Below are 16,740 nucleotides of genomic sequence, written 5' to 3'. Positions count from 1 at the left end.
TTTGATATGGCTTCTCCAAGTTAGTCCTTTGTCTAGGGTGATACCTAAATATTTTTCTTCGTTTTTCCATCCGATTTCTTCTCCATCTACCTCTAGATTTGTTGTAGTTCTTAGTCTCCTCTTCTGCAGTAATATCGCTTGGCTCTTTTGTCCGTTGAGCTTTATTTTCCATTCAATACACCAGTCATTTATTTCCTCTATAGCTTCTTGTGATATTCCTTCTATGATTTCTGGCTTGCGATGTCGCATTGCGATTCCCGTGTCGTCGGCATATAGTGTCACCATAGTCCTTGGAGATTATGGAATATCGTGAATATATATGTTATACAGTAACGGCCCAAGTACTGACCCTTGAGGCACCCCTGCTTCCATATATCTGGTTGTGGAGTTTTCTCCTTCCACTTTCACGTAGAATCTTCTGTTCCTCAAATAATTTCTAATCAACTTGCACAGTTTCATTGAATATCCAGCATATCTCATTTTGTAAATCAATTCTTCATGCCATACTCTGTCGAATGCTCTGGCGACATCTAATAGTACAAGACCTGTTGCTTGTTTATTTTGAAATCCTTCTGTTATGTATTCTGTGAGTCTCAGTAATTGCTGTTCAGTTGAGTGATCTCTTCTGAATCCGAATTGCTCTGCTGGAAAGAGATTCAGATTTTCAGTTTCTTCTGTAAGCCTTCTGGCGATTACTCTTTCTACTACTTTTCCTAGGGCGGACAATGGACTTATCGGCCTGTAGTTTTGGGGGAATTTTTTATCTTTGCCTGGTTTGTTGAACACTATGACTTCTGCAGTTTTCTACTTTTCCGGATAGTGTTCAGTCCTCATTATACCGTTTGCAATATTTGTGAGAGCAGCTATACCTTTTCTAGGTAATTTCTTCAACATAGCATTCGTTATTTTATCACTTCCGGGAACTTTTTTATTTTTCAAGCTTCTGATTATCTCTTTTATTTCAAATGGAGAAGTTGGTTTTTCTATTTTGTCGTCTACTGGTGGTTCGTCCATTTCTTCTTCGTTGTTCTCTACTAGTTCTTCCAGATCGTCATTATCGTCATCAGGTCTGTAATTTATTCTCGATTCTCTTTCGATCGAGTCCGCCAGTGCTTCTGCTTTATCGATATTCGTATATGTCATTCCTCTTTCTCCGTGGAGAGGTGGTATTTTAGTCTTTTCTCTTCTCAGACATTTTTGCATTTTCCATGCAGAATGATCGATAGTATTTAGTTCTTGAACTCTTTTGTTCCATCTGATGTTGTCACTGTTGTATCTGATGTTGTCGAGTGAACACGTATCGAATTGTGCTCCTGAGTTTCGTAACCTTATTGTGGGTTCTTGTGTATACTTTGTCGCTCCGTGTGCGAAGTAGTCTCCATTTGAGTTGATCTCATAGGGTATAGTATAAACCAGCTCTTTTGAATCGATCTTTTGTCTTTTGATATTGTTTACATTGTTGTGTGTATTGTTTATATCCGCTGCGCCGTGCATGTTTATTGTTTGTTTCACATTCAATACGGGCGACGAGACGCTTGAGATCGAAGCGGCAGCGGTAAGTGGTGATCCTATACCGATCTGTTACATCGGCACGCAGCGCATGTTGAATTCTCCGCAAAGATGACAAAATATTCTTTTGGATCTTGAAGCAGAACCTTGTCCAGGAACGTCAGAAGAATAAAAACTGCTTTATTCGTGGCGATAAACTTGTAGTTAATAACTGTGAATATACCTCATCCGATCTACGTGAGGGTAAACTAGGAAAAGAGCAGAAACGAACCAGTCTACCATCAAACCCGACTCAGGGATGTTCTATACAGTCTGAGGGATCTGGAGAGAAAAGTCCTATTGTTTTGCAGATACCACAAACACAAGTGTTGACAGGTGTATCAGAGTCAATATCACCTATATCTGAGGCGCAGCAGCAGACTATCATTCCCGGAAAAGATACCGGTGAAACAGAGAGACCGACGAAGTCCAGTCGGGCTGCGATGAATCAGAAAGTTACTCGTTCAAAGACGAATTCTTCGAGGGCTGACTAAATTTTGGAGATTTCATTCATTTATTTTTGTGATACCTACCTACTGGTAGTGTATTTTATAAAAAAAATTATTTTTTTTGTTTCTTTTTTTCTGGATTTTTTTGTGGGCATTCTCGTGTGATGGACTAATACATCCGGGATGTGAATTATTCCGCTTTCGATACTTTGGAGTTGGATTCCATTGTGGAGGTAAACAGCGTCCTTGACACAGCAACTAAGGGAGATGAATTCAAAATCTTCGGAGTATTTCGAAAAATTTTGACGACTTGTTGATGTGTCTTCACCAATCGTCATTCGAATATGACTGTGTGGTATTAACTGAAACATTTAACTGCTTCAATACTGACTTGTACTGGTTGCCAGGATACACAACGTTGTTCAACGAGGGTGAAATCAACAAGAACGATGGTGTTGTTTTTATAAGAGATCAATTAAACTTTGAGAGCGCAATTGTTAATATTGGAATAGTCAAAGCATTACAGATCACGATGAAAAGAGGGTATGAAAAAAGAACCATGTTAACTGCCATTTATAGATCTCCATCTACGGATGAGAAGACATTTGTGAAAGACTTAAGCTTATACCTCCAAAAAACTAGAAGGGAAGTCGTGGAGAACCATATTCTTGTTGGAGACATTAACTTGGATAAACTTGTTGAGAACGAAACTGTTTCCGAATATCTGGATGTACTAAGTGAATATAACTTTTATTCTCTCATCAATAAGTATACAAGAGTTCAAAATGATTCAAAAACCTGCATTGACCATGTGTTCGTACAGAGTGAAACCCAGGAGCAGGAATCATTCAAGGCAATGGTACTCGATGCACACATAACAGACCATAAAGCGACAATAGCCATCATACCCTTTGTAATTAATCGTGAGAGGAAACGCCCGGAAAGGGTGAATAGAGTTGTGAATTATACGGAACTGAAGAATAAACTAAAAAACTTTGATTGGTCTACATACTATGGTTGTGTAGATATTGATGATATGGCGAGCAGATTTGTTGATGTGATCAGGGTGAATAATGCTGAGAGCTCAATAGAGAAGATTATACCGAGAAGCCAGGTGAAGCGAAAAGAATGGATTACTGCGGGACTGGTCAAGTCGACAAATAAAAGAAAAAAATTATTCAAGGATCATAAAGATGATCCAAACAACGAGTTCAAGAGGAGTGCTTACATTGCATATAGAAACTTCTTGAATAGACTGATAAAAGAAGCAAAGAAAAAGTATTATACCAACTTAATTGAATCACAGAAGGGTAATTCAAAGCAGCTATGGAATGTCATAAAGAAAATTGAAAAACCCAATATAAGACAAAACATTCCAAGTCTAATAACTGCAGATGCTGTAGAGATATCAGAAAGCAAAGCAAAGGCCAACGCTTTCAATGACTATTTTGCCAGTGTGGGAGAGATATAGGCCTCCAAAATAACCAAACCACAGACCACGCCTCCGAAAAAATATTCTACCAATAATTCATTTGCATTCTTTGATGTAACTGAAGATGAAACCCTAAATACAGGGTGCGGCACAGAGGATGGATGGTTTTAAAAAAAATAATAAAAGCGTTAATTTTTACTCAAAAACACATTTATTGACGGAATCAGATTCTCAAGGAAATAGCATTTGAGACAGTCAAGTGTGGAAAATCACATCAGGCATGTGGTGGCCGAAATCGGTGATGCAGTGCTGGAGGCGCTCTGGCTGTGTGGGCGGTCGCCCCATCCTGTTGGAACCACACACGTCGGATTGGAACACGTTGCCGTCGTAATTCGGGGATAAAGAAGTTGTTGATCATTTCGACGTACCGCTCTGAGTTCACGGTAACAGCACGACCATTAACGTCTTCGAAGAAGTAAGGGCCAATGATGCGAGTTTGCGATACAGCGCACCAAACCGTAACTTTTGGGCTGTGCAGCGGTCTTTCGTGTAAGTGTTGTGGATTTTCATGTGTGGATTTTCATAAATGCTAGGAACACACGAGTCTAACGGCACCTTCCCCACTTCTCTCGTCCTCAGTGGGGGAAAGTTATGCCCATCTGAAAAACGTCCGCCCTCCGTGCCGCACCTTGTATAATTAAATCTTTGAAATCAAATAAAACTGCTGGTTCAGATGAGATAAGGAGTGAAACATTATAAATAAACAGACAACCAACCCATGCACAACCGAAGGGTTATTATGGGTTATTCAGTTTATTTGCCTCATTGAGGGGAAAAAATGGCTAACATACTTTTCGTTTTATATGTGTGTAATATCAAATGGCACTAAAATTATACATGTTATATATTGGTGAATAAACTTATTATTATTATATTATTATTATTATCTATTTGTTCTCATGTCCTTCAGGGCATTTTTTAGAACTTGGCTGTGTCGGTTTAGATTTCTCTTATTTATATCTGTTTTGTTGAGCCTGTATGTTTTTCTTAGTCTCCGATTTTCCCTGATGAGATCTTTGATTTCTCTGGGTGTATCACCGTGTGGATGTATCGGTGCTGGTCTCGTTATTTTCTTTGTGCTCTTTTTGTAGGCATCTAGTATATTCTTTTCTAGTTTATCAACTGCTCTTTCTAGGTCTTCCGGTGTGTTGATTGTTGGTATTTCTGTTACCACTGATTGTATCAGATGGCTAGTCCAATCGGTGTATTCTCTTGTTTGCATTAGTTCTCTTCTTGGCCCTTCTCCTATTGTTAATTCGATGGGGTTGTGGTTAGAGGTTCCGTCCCACAAGGTCTCTATCGAGAATTCTCTAGTGATATTTTTCATAAATGCGATATCAATTATATCTGGTAAACCATTTCCGAATGCTAGGTACGTTGGTTCTTCAGGATCAATAACGATAGCTTCATGTTTTTCAGCGAGATCTTTCAGTTTTCTGCCATTCCTGTTTTCCATCCTGCTGTTCCATTCTGGAGATTTGCAATTAAAATCTCCGATGCAGATTTTCGGGTTTGTTCCATCTAGTGAGTTGTTGATTTCTTCTTCCAATAAGTTCTTTGGGGGTCTTTTATACGCCGATGTAACGATCGACTCTTTGTCGATTTATTTCAGCAACAATCGTCACTGTTTCTATTTGTGACTCGTCAGATCGTCCTTTAAAATAGTGTTTCAGATCTCATCTAACCAGTAAGGCAACACCTCCCCCAGTGTTTGCGATTCTGTCACATCTATATATCTCATAATTCATGATGTTCAATCGCGTATTTGGTTGTATTCTTGTTTCCTGCAAGGCTATAATATCAGGTTTTCTCTCTGATATTATTTATTCTATCTCGGGTTTTCGAGTTCTGACCCCGTTTATGTTTCAGGAGACTATTTTAAGGGAATTTTTCCTAGTTGTATGTTCCATTACTTCAGTTTACTGAACATTCCTTGGAGTTTTTTCTCCATCTCTCTTTCAATTTTCAACATGATTTTGTTGAAAATTTTTTCAGTAAAAGTGTCTAAATCGTCGGCGGATTCAGAGACTTTTCTGTTTTCTTTTGTTTTGTTGATCGTAGGTTTAGCTTCGAGCATTTTCGGTTGCTCCTTCTTCTGTACTGGTTTGGGTACTTCTTTTTTCTTTTCGTCTACTTTGGAGGGGGTGGGCTTCTTTTTCTCCTGGACTTTTTGAGGAATCGTGCTCTGCTGTGCCGATTTCTGGCCCGTTTTCCTCTTCCTTGTAACTAATTTGAATTCACTACATCCTTTGTAGCTTGCTGGATGGCCTTCTTCGCCGCACAGAACGAATGTGGCATTTCTCTCCTCACCTTTTCTGGTAAGTTCGCAATCTCTTGTGCAATGATTGCCCAAACATTTGACGCATCTGTATGGGAAAGAGCACTTGTTTTGGGCATGTCGTACCTCTGACATCTGAAGCATTGGCTTGGATTTTCTGCCCTTCTTTTTGATTCCACTACAATGCAGAGATTGTAGAGGCGTCTCATTTCGAAAATCTCCTTTCTCTGAGTTTTGACCAGGTATAAGGGTATGAACTTTTTTTTATTGGATGTCATTCTGGACACCTCGGCGTCATGGTTTCCTTGGACCTTTAGATCATTTTTAATTATATCTAGGTCAGCATCTATTGGGAGATGTCTTATAACTGCGTAGATCTTTTTCTCTTCCTCCTTCTGGTACGTGAAGTACTCCTTACCAATCTGGTTCCTGTTCCTGTAGTCGTCCATAGTCGAGGCTACGATCCTGATTCCGTCTTTTACGACGGTTGCTCTGTTGTAGCTGAATTTCTTCATGTAGAGTGCTTTTGAGATCTCTACCCAATCGGCTGTACCCATCGTCGTGATGGGTGGAATTTTATCTTTTTTAGGTAACTCCGTTGCTTTTTTTGCGGTCTCTTCGTCTGAAGATGAACTTTCTTTACGCGCGCGTTTTGTGGGCGGCGCGTTCTGGGAAATTTTCTTCTTTTCCGGTTCTGGAGCTACTTCCTGTTTGGAGGAATTTTTGGGGACCGCTACCGGCTTTGCAATTTCTGCAAATGTGGGGGATTTCTGTGCCGTAATCTGTTTTGCAATTTCAGCAAAACTAGGGGATTGAGGAGCTTTATTCTTGTTAACTTCCTCTCTCAAGAGGCGTATCTCCCCGACCAACTGAGACACGGTTTCAGTCAGTTTATTTATTTGAGCTTTCAACTGCCCATTCTCTTCTTTGAGCCTTACAAGCTCCTCTGCTTCTCCATCGCTGAATTCTTCGGTGTCCGTAGCTTCCATGTAGGAGCCTCCGACATAGCTTTCTGTACGTATTGAACTATATGAGGTATTTCGGAATAATAATGAATATTGGAAATCCTTATTACTATGTTACTATTAAGCTATGTGGCTAAGTTATATATTTTCTATACTGTCAGAAAAATAAATCGACTCACCAGTGATATCCGTGGAACCAGCGATCTTATAATCTGGACTCGACACTGAATACACTGAATTTGAACGAATTTCCGCTCTATAGCACATACACTTATAGAACTTACCAGGTGAAGCGAAAAGAATGGATTACTGCGGGACTGGTCAAGTCGACAAATAAAAGAAAAAAATTATTCAAGGATCATAAAGATGATCCAAACAACGAGTTCAAGAGGAGTGCTTACATTGCATATAGAAACTTCTTGAATAGACTGATAAAAGAAGCAAAGAAAAAGTATTATACCAACTTAATTGAATCACAGAAGGGTAATTCAAAGCAGCTATGGAATGTCATAAAGAAAATTGAAAAACCCAATATAAGACAAAACATTCCAAGTCTAATAACTGCAGATGCTGTAGAGATATCAGAAAGCAAAGCAAAGGCCAACGCTTTCAATGACTATTTTGCCAGTGTGGGAGAGATATACGCCTCCAAAATAACCAAACCACAGACCACGCCTCCGAAAAAATATTCTACCAATAATTCATTTGCATTCTTTGATGTAACTGAAGATGAAACCCTAAATACAGGGTGCGGCACAGAGGATGGATGGTTTTAAAAAAAATAATAAAAACGTTAATTTTTACTCAAAAACACATTTATTGACGGAATCAGATTCTCAAGGAAATAGCATTTGAGACAGTCAAGTGTGGAAAATCACATCAGGCATGTGGTGGCCGAAATCGGTGATGCAGTGCTGGAGGCGCTCTGGCTGTGTGGGCGGTCGCCCCATCCTGTTGGAACCACACACGTCGGATTGGAACACGTTGCCGTCGTAATTCGGGGATAAAGAAGTTGTTGATCATTTCGACGTACCGCTCTGAGTTCACGGTAACAGCACGACCATTAACGTCTTCGAAGAAGTAAGGGCCAATGATGCGAGTTTGCGATACAGCGCACCAAACCGTAACTTTTGGGCTATGCAGCGGTCTTTCGTGTAAGTGTTGTGGATTTTCATGTGTGGATTTTCATAAATGCTAGGAACACACGAGTCTAACGGCACCTTCCCCACTTCTCTCGTCCTCAGTGGGGGAAAGTTATGCCCATCTGAAAAACGTCCGCCCTCCGTGCCGCACCTTGTATAATTAAATCTTTGAAATCAAATAAAACCGCTGGTTCAGATGAGATAAGGAGTGAAACATTAAAGGCAGTTGCAGAAGAAATTGTAGAACCATTGACGCATTTAATTAATTGTATATTCCATACTGGAATATTTCCGCAGGTACTGAAGAAGACCGTCATCACACCTATATACAAGACAGGCGCGAGAACTGAGGTGAGCAACTATAGACCAATTTCCATCATTAGCTCAGTGGCAAAAATATTAGAGAAGGCAATAAATATCAGAATGACGAAATACCTCAATGAATATGGAATAATTTCTGATAAACAATTCGGTTTTCGCGATGGACTGTCAACAAATGATGCAATGGCTAGCCTTCTGGAGACAGTTTTCAAATCGGTCGACAACGCCACTCCAACTCTCTGTGTCTTTCTTGACCTGGCTAAAGCCTTCGACACGGTGTGCCACTCGGAGTTGTTGGAGCGTTTGGAGGAGGTGGGTATACGTGGAAATGAATTGGCACTACTTAAAAATTATCTTAAAGATCGGATACAGGAGGTAGTGGTTGATGGTGAGGCCAGTGAAGAAAGAAAGATCAAGTTTGGCATACCTCAGGGTACAATACTAGGCCCATTGCTGTTTTTAGTATACGTAAATAATTTACTGAACTCGTACACTACTGGCTGCATAGTTAGCTTCGCGGACGACACAGCGATTGTATATACAGCGGACAGCTGGGACGAGCTGAAGAACAGGGCAGAAAGTGATCTTATAAACGTTTTCAACTGGTTCAGCCATCAAAGCTTGACGGTGAATATAGAAAAAACTTTCTTCTTGCCGTTTACATGCTATAGAAACAGCCTACCAGGTCATGTTAAACTAACACTCTCAATTGATGGTAAAGTGGTTGAGATACGCTCCAAATCAGCACATAAATATCTGGGAGTCACGTAAGATTCCCACTTGAGATGGAATGTTCATGTTGATAATATGGTTAGAACGATAAGACCGCTTTTGTATAAGTTCAAATACATGAGAACATTCCTGGACATCAATTATTTGAGAGTACTTTATTATGCCTTCGTCGAAGCTCGTCTACAATACGGTATACTCAGCTGGGGTGCAGCACTGCCAATCCATCTGAAGAAGCTTGAAGTTCTCCAGAAGAAAATTTTGAAAATAATGTTCAAAAAGGAGAACACCTATCCATCCAAAGCTCTGTTCAAGGAATCGGGCCTACTGGACATCCGGCAGCTCTATATGTACAACACATTAATGTATTTGTATAAGAATAAATATTTAATGAAGAAGGTCGACCATCAATATGAAACTAGGAATAAAGCTGGACTGTTTATTCAAGTAGATAGAATGAAAAAGGCGTTGGGCCATGGTTCCTTGATGTATCAGGCCAGACGAATATTCAATACGATACCGGAAGTATATAAGAAGTATACCTTTGAAGTAAACTCTGTGAGACTGATGCGAAGTAAAATTGAATCATACATAAGATCTTTGGACCGAGGTACAGTACATGCGATCATAAACCCCCCAGTTGTATGAAGGGATGATTTTGGAGTTGACCATAGAGTGTCTTTACATGAGAATCCACTCATTTGTGTTTGATATGTTAATTTTAATATTGTTAACACTTTTCACTCAGCCATAAGAATAATACATACTGTGTAGCATTATAGGGAACTCGGGAAATAAACAGACAACCAACCCATGCACAACCGAAGGGTTATTATGGGTTATTCAGTTTATTTGCCTCATTGAGGGGAAAAAATGGCTAACATACTTTTCGTTTTATATGTGTGTAATATCAAATGGCACTAAAATTATACATGTTATATATTGGTGAATAAACTTATTATTATTATATTATTATTATTATCTATTTGTTCTCATGTCCTTCAGGGCATTTTTTAGAACTTGGCTGTGTCGGTTTAGATTTCTCTTATTTATATCTGTTTTGTTGAGCCTGTATGTTTTTCTTAGTCTCCGATTTTCCCTGATGAGATCTTTGATTTCTCTGGGTGTATCACCGTGTGGATGTATCGGTGCTGGTCTCGTTATTTTCTTTGTGCTCTTTTTGTAGGCATCTAGTATATTCTTTTCTAGTTTATCAACTGCTCTTTCTAGGTCTTCCGGTGTGTTGATTGTTGGTATTTCTGTTACCACTGATTGTATCAGATGGCTAGTCCAATCGGTGTATTCTCTTGTTTGCATTAGTTCTCTTCTTGGCCCTTCTCCTATTGTTAATTCGATGGGGTTGTGGTTAGAGGTTCCGTCCCACAAGGTCTCTATCGAGAATTCTCTAGTGATATTTTTCATAAATGCGATATCAATTATATCTGGTAAACCATTTCCGAATGCTAGGTACGTTGGTTCTTCAGGATCAATAACGATAGCTTCATGTTTTTCAGCGAGATCTTTCAGTTTTCTGCCATTCCTGTTTTCCATCCTGCTGTTCCATTCTGGAGATTTGCAATTAAAATCTCCGATGCAGATTTTCGGGTTTGTTCCATCTAGTGAGTTGTTGATTTCTTCTTCCAATAAGTTCTTTGGGGGTCTTTTATACGCCGATGTAACGATCGACTCTTTGTCGATTTATTTCAGCAACAATCGTCACTGTTTCTATTTGTGACTCGTCAGATCGTCCTTTAAAATAGTGTTTCAGATCTCATCTAACCAGTAAGGCAACACCTCCCCCAGTGTTTGCGATTCTGTCACATCTATATATCTCATAATTCATGATGTTCAATCGCGTATTTGGTTGTATTCTTGTTTCCTGCAAGGCTATAATATCAGGTTTTCTCTCTGATATTATTTATTCTATCTCGGGTTTTCGAGTTCTGACCCCGTTTATGTTTCAGGAGACTATTTTAAGGGAATTTTTCCTAGTTGTATGTTCCATTACTTCAGTTTACTGAACATTCCTTGGAGTTTTTTCTCCATCTCTCTTTCAATTTTCAACATGATTTTGTTGAAAATTTTTTCAGTAAAAGTGTCTAAATCGTCGGCGGATTCAGAGACTTTTCTGTTTTCTTTTGTTTTGTTGATCGTAGGTTTAGCTTCGAGCATTTTCGGTTGCTCCTTCTTCTGTACTGGTTTGGGTACTTCTTTTTTCTTTTCGTCTACTTTGGAGGGGGTGGGCTTCTTTTTCTCCTGGACTTTTTGAGGAATCGTGCTCTGCTGTGCCGATTTCTGGCCCGTTTTCCTCTTCCTTGTAACTAATTTGAATTCACTACATCCTTTGTAGCTTGCTGGATGGCCTTCTTCGCCGCACAGAACGAATGTGGCATTTCTCTCCTCACCTTTTCTGGTAAGTTCGCAATCTCTTGTGCAATGATTGCCCAAACATTTGACGCATCTGTATGGGAAAGAGCACTTGTTTTGGGCATGTCGTACCTCTGACATCTGAAGCATTGGCTTGGATTTTCTGCCCTTCTTTTTGATTCCACTACAATGCAGAGATTGTAGAGGCGTCTCATTTCGAAAATCTCCTTTCTCTGAGTTTTGACCAGGTATAAGGGTATGAACTTTTTTTTATTGGATGTTATTCTGGACACCTCGGCGTCATGGTTTCCTTGGACCTTTAGATCATTTTTAATTATATCTAGGTCAGCATCTATTGGGAGATGTCTTATAACTGCGTAGATCTTTTTCTCTTCCTCCTTCTGGTACGTGAAGTACTCCTTACCAATCTGGTTCCTGTTCCTGTAGTCGTCCACAGTCGAGGCTACGATCCTGATTCCGTCTTTTACGACGGTTGCTCTGTTGTAGCTGAATTTCTTCATGTAGAGTGCTTTTGAGATCTCTACCCAATCGGCTGTACCCATCGTCGTGATGGGTGGAATTTTATCTTTTTTAGGTAACTCCGTTGCTTTTTTTGCGGTCTCTTCGTCTGAAGATGAACTTTCTTTACGCGCGCGTTTTGTGGGCGGCGCGTTCTGGGAAATTTTCTTCTTTTCCGGTTCTGGAGCTACTTCCTGTTTGGAGGAATTTTTGGGGACCGCTACCGGCTTTGCAATTTCTGCAAATGTGGGGGATTTCTGTGCCGTAATCTGTTTTGCAATTTCAGCAAAACTAGGGGATTGAGGAGCTTTATTCTTGTTAACTTCCTCTCTCAAGAGGCGTATCTCCCCGACCAACTGAGACACGGTTTCAGTCAGTTTATTTATTTGAGCTTTCAACTGCCCATTCTCTTCTTTGAGCCTTACAAGCTCCTCTGCTTCTCCATCGCTGAATTCTTCGGTGTCCGTAGCTTCCATGTAGGAGCCTCCGACATAGCTTTCTGTACGTATTGAACTATATGAGGTATTTCGGAATAATAATGAATATTGGAAATCCTTATTACTATGTTACTATTAAGCTATGTGGCTAAGTTATATATTTTCTATACTGTCAGAAAAATAAATCGACTCACCAGTGATATCCGTGGAACCAGCGATCTTATAATCTGGACTCGACACTGAATACACTGAATTTGAACGAATTTCCGCTCTATAGCACATACACTTATAGAACTTACGAAAAACTTCGGAAGTTTCGTAGACGGAATCACAAATTCCGCAGCTTCCTCAGTGTACACTTTCACCTCGACTTTCTCCTCCGCTTTCACTTTTACGGCACTGTGACACTTCGACTTTCTCATCCGCTTTCTATTTTATAGCACTAGGAGCACTGTAGCACGTTTTCTCTTGTCAAGCGAATGCAGAATTACGCGGTACTGGTCTGCCACTCGTTGTTTAGTGACATTGAGATTTAGGTAGGCGTTGCAGAATTCCTCATGGAGCCTTTTCCTATAGTTGTTCGTGTTCTGCCCTAGTCCCGTGATGGAGTTTGATTTGAGTTGAATTGGACTCGTTGGTTGCTGTTGTTGCTTTGGAGCTGTAACTTCTTTTGCAGCAGGAGATCGCTTCCTCAACATCATGCCACTGACGTCCCTCATGCTGTCATGTCCAGCGCCGGCTCCAGACATGCCCTGACGATCCCCAGGCAGCGACTTGTTTCCGAGGCTTCTCGTTATCACCATTTTCATGGGTATGTGCTCCCCTTTCTCGGTTTGGGTGAGGGGTAGAGAAATGAGAGCAGAAAGAGCACCCCTATAAAGGATGTGAAAGAGAGAGGAAAAAGGAATGGGACTGCGGACAGCAGGCGTGGCTGGCTGCACCGTCTACGTCGTTACGATGGCTACTTGGCAGGCCATCTACCAGATAGCTGCCAGGCAGGCAGGCATATTATTATTATTATTATGTTCGAATTCCTCTCACTACACCACAGTTTTACGTTAGAGCTTCTTTGGTGTCCGCAATTCATGGGAGAGAATGTAATTTTCAATGACCAGTTCGATATATTGTTAATATGTTTTTTGTACAACAGCCATTAAAAGTGACACATTTAATGACAGTCAACATTGCTAAAATTGATTGTTCAGGTGGAATCGTAATAAAAATATTTTTAGCACTAAATTTTATTATGAAATCACATAAAATTATAATAACTTTTATTATCGATATTTAACAATCATTACTTATGCAAATTAATATGAATCATTCACCTAGAACAATTGTTAACATTAATGCTTTGCGACGTTAGGGAGCTTCGCAATACATTATAAGGCGGATCGGCCACCGAATGCGAAGTTGCGCGAAGCTGAGCATTTTCACTACTAATATAATCGACAAGCTACGAATCGAGTGACGTAGCACATCATTTAGCATTGAAAACTCTCAGCTTCGCTCAACTTCGCATTCGGTGGCCGATCCGCCTTAGAATCCTCAGTCCCATCATTACTAGTAGAAACCGGAATCGGCAGTACAATATTGGATGATGTTCGAAAATCTAGTGACTTGGTTGGGCGAATTTTTTCCGCAATGGCATTTCTATTAGCAATGGAATGATCAACATAGCCCTTGCCTACCGTCGTAGACTTCCATCCACCATGTTTTTTTATCTTTGTATATTTGCTCCTGATTCTGCTAGCAAAGAAGTGGAGGATCTACGAAAACAGTGGCCTGTATATTGGTCTGCTTCTGGCAGTTTGAGAAATTCGGCAACAATAAAGGGGAAATGTATTGAACTGGCATCTTTAATTGATTTTGTTTCGGAGATTGGGAGTGAAAACTCTAAAAAGTTTATTAAGAAATGCAGAATCCTCCCAGAATAAATTTCAATCGATATTTTCAACTTCATGAGTGAGAATTTTTGATTTTTTCGGACGATTTCCTTCACTTTTCCTTTTTAAATATGCCATTACCTCAAAATATCCACACCATTTTTAACAAGGGCGCTTGACCTTATCATTGAAAATTTGCTCCACAAAGTGGATGAGTATGCCAAAAAAACATATTTACTAAAGTTCCCTTCTGCATTTCTACAGGCCAGTAAATTGGTAGATGCAATATCGTACTGCTGAGCAGATTTTTCAGGTAGGAGGTCCAAATTTGCTTTTCTTGCAGACTCTTCAATATCCAAAGGAACAACCAAATCGACCCTTTCAATAATAATTTCATTATCGACAAACATATTAAGCTGTGAAGTACCAAAGACAAAAATTTGACAAGAACGAAATTTGAATGACAGCGTCTTTACTTATTTGGAAACAAGCATTTCTAGTAACAATAACTTTGGCAACGTTTCCCTTTTACAATAACCTTGTGTTTATTTGAATATTAAAATGCATTTTGAAGTTTTGTCAATCCAAATTTGCCTATTTCATTATCAAAATAGGGCAGTTATTGAAAAAAAATGTATGCTATTGGTGTTAAAAGTGATTTCATTTTGTTCGTGAAATTGTTCAATTCGCTCTTTTTCACTCACTAAATGAAACACCACTTTAAACACTCATATCATAGATAACTATTTTCTACAACCATGCGCGTTCAACCCTTTTCCCGCACGCATTTCAAGTCCATTTCCCAGACGGTGCTGTTGAATCCCCAACTATTTATTTCCCGCACGCATATTTAGCTCGGGTTTTTTCCGCACCCAAATATTAATGAGTAAATTAAATTCTGTCATGCACCAAACGCCAACCATGATAACTATGATAGCAACATTCAGAATTACGTCTGTCATTGCATATAAATTGATCGAATCAAATTCGATCTGTTTCTTAAAATGCGTAGAATGCTTTATTTCAAGCGCTTGTAGAAAAAATATTGTTCTTACCTCTTGCAGAAAACCTCTTTACCGCGGTCAATTGCTTGCCCAATTTCGTGCGGGAATGTACTACTTTCTGAACTTGTTAGGAATGTTACCATTATACATACGTTTTCCTATTATTTTACTCTTATTCCAGTTTTGCGTTGCTGCAACCATGGAAGTTTTCAAAGAAGCCACTGTGAAATTTTTACCAACTCCGGCTAAATCCCATTACACATTTTCTCTGCGAGATTTTTCCAGAGTAATTAATGGATTACTTCTAACCCCTTGTGCCCAAATGGACGACCCGGATAAGTTTATCAGATTATGGATCCATGAGTGCTATAGAGTTTTCCATGATCGACTCATAGACGAAGGAGACAGGTGAGTGGAGTTCATTATCTGGCAAAAAATCGTCAAGGGTGCCTGTATTGTAACGATGAATACACTGACCTGCATAATCAACTAGACATACATTTTGTATGTTGTATGTGATGTGAATTGAACCAGCTCTCCACCAAAAGTAGATGCTAAGCTTGGTTTCGATCTTGTTTGTTCTTGTCAGAACAACATTTATATGGGTTCTGCCCGAGTAATGAATCATTATTGAGTCTCATTTGAGTATATTATAGCGTTCATGTGCTCCAACAGGACATTAATCTGCTCTAATCACAACCTTGTGATCGTCACTTGGCATACGTTCCAATGCAGTTTTGAACATCAAACCAATGCATGATGTTCATGAATTAGTTGCTGCAGATCTTGAAGAATTATTCTTTTCACATCTGCATTAATAGATTGAAGTTGATCATCCATATTGCCTATGAAGTAAATTTGTAGGAATTTATGCTATGCATCTTCAAGTGGTTGTAATGATCCAATTCGATGGTGAATCTGGCCTTGGATCTAAATAGCAGAAAAGGAAGACAAAATAAGTGATTTGAAATCATGAATGTTAACATTATATTCTCACCTTGAATGTTGGATTGAATCCAGATTCTTGAATTATATCTGCTCCAAATGAAGTCATTCATACTTTTCTCGTATCATCTATTGTTATAAGGTCATTGTCTATGGAATATTTTTGATATCGCCCGATTGGTCTTCAAAATAAAATTTCGTTTACTCACATTAAATCTCTCAATTTTGTTAACTCTATGAAATATTGAACACAATCTTGAACAACTTTCACTAAAACAACTTTGTTTAGAACCCAGCACTGACCTACTTCAATTCGCTACGTCACACTAATGCGTCTTTCACAGGTTACAGAAATAAACCTTGTCTTTGTCTGCCGTACTTCACTTCTTCCTCTTCTTCTTCAAGTCAGAGACAAACTGTTTGTTTGTCTCTGTTCAAGTGTTCCAGTACTTTCACTTCACAGAACACAATATATGACGCTAAGATGTTTTCTTCTTTTTCTTTAGTGCCGATTTACAATGAACGTAACACTCAAAGTTCGCACACATAACTATGTTTATAATTTTGAATTTCTGAGTTCAATTTTAATTTCTTATAACGGGATCCACAGTTCGCGTTAGATTAAATTCAGTACTTTAAAATTATAAACATAATAATT

General features: G+C 39.2%; 1 protein-coding gene across 1 annotated transcript in view; it reads left to right on the top strand.

Moving 5' to 3' along the window:
* Nucleotides 1–16,740, top strand: part of LOC123316425 (dynein axonemal heavy chain 3) — a 2,043,583-nt gene that overhangs the window by 1,105,902 nt on the left and 920,941 nt on the right. The window contains exon 32 of the mRNA XM_044902499.1: nucleotides 15,319–15,545. Coding sequence (XP_044758434.1) covers nucleotides 15,319–15,545 — 227 coding nt within the window. The remainder of the gene's footprint in view (nucleotides 1–15,318; nucleotides 15,546–16,740) is intronic.

This window comes from Coccinella septempunctata, chromosome 7 (assembly GCF_907165205.1).
Source record: "Coccinella septempunctata chromosome 7, icCocSept1.1, whole genome shotgun sequence".
In the NCBI taxonomy this organism is placed as follows: Eukaryota; Metazoa; Arthropoda; class Insecta; order Coleoptera; family Coccinellidae; genus Coccinella; species Coccinella septempunctata.
The sequence above is the reverse complement of the archived record's forward strand: the minus strand, read 5'-3'. Positions and strand labels throughout refer to the sequence as shown.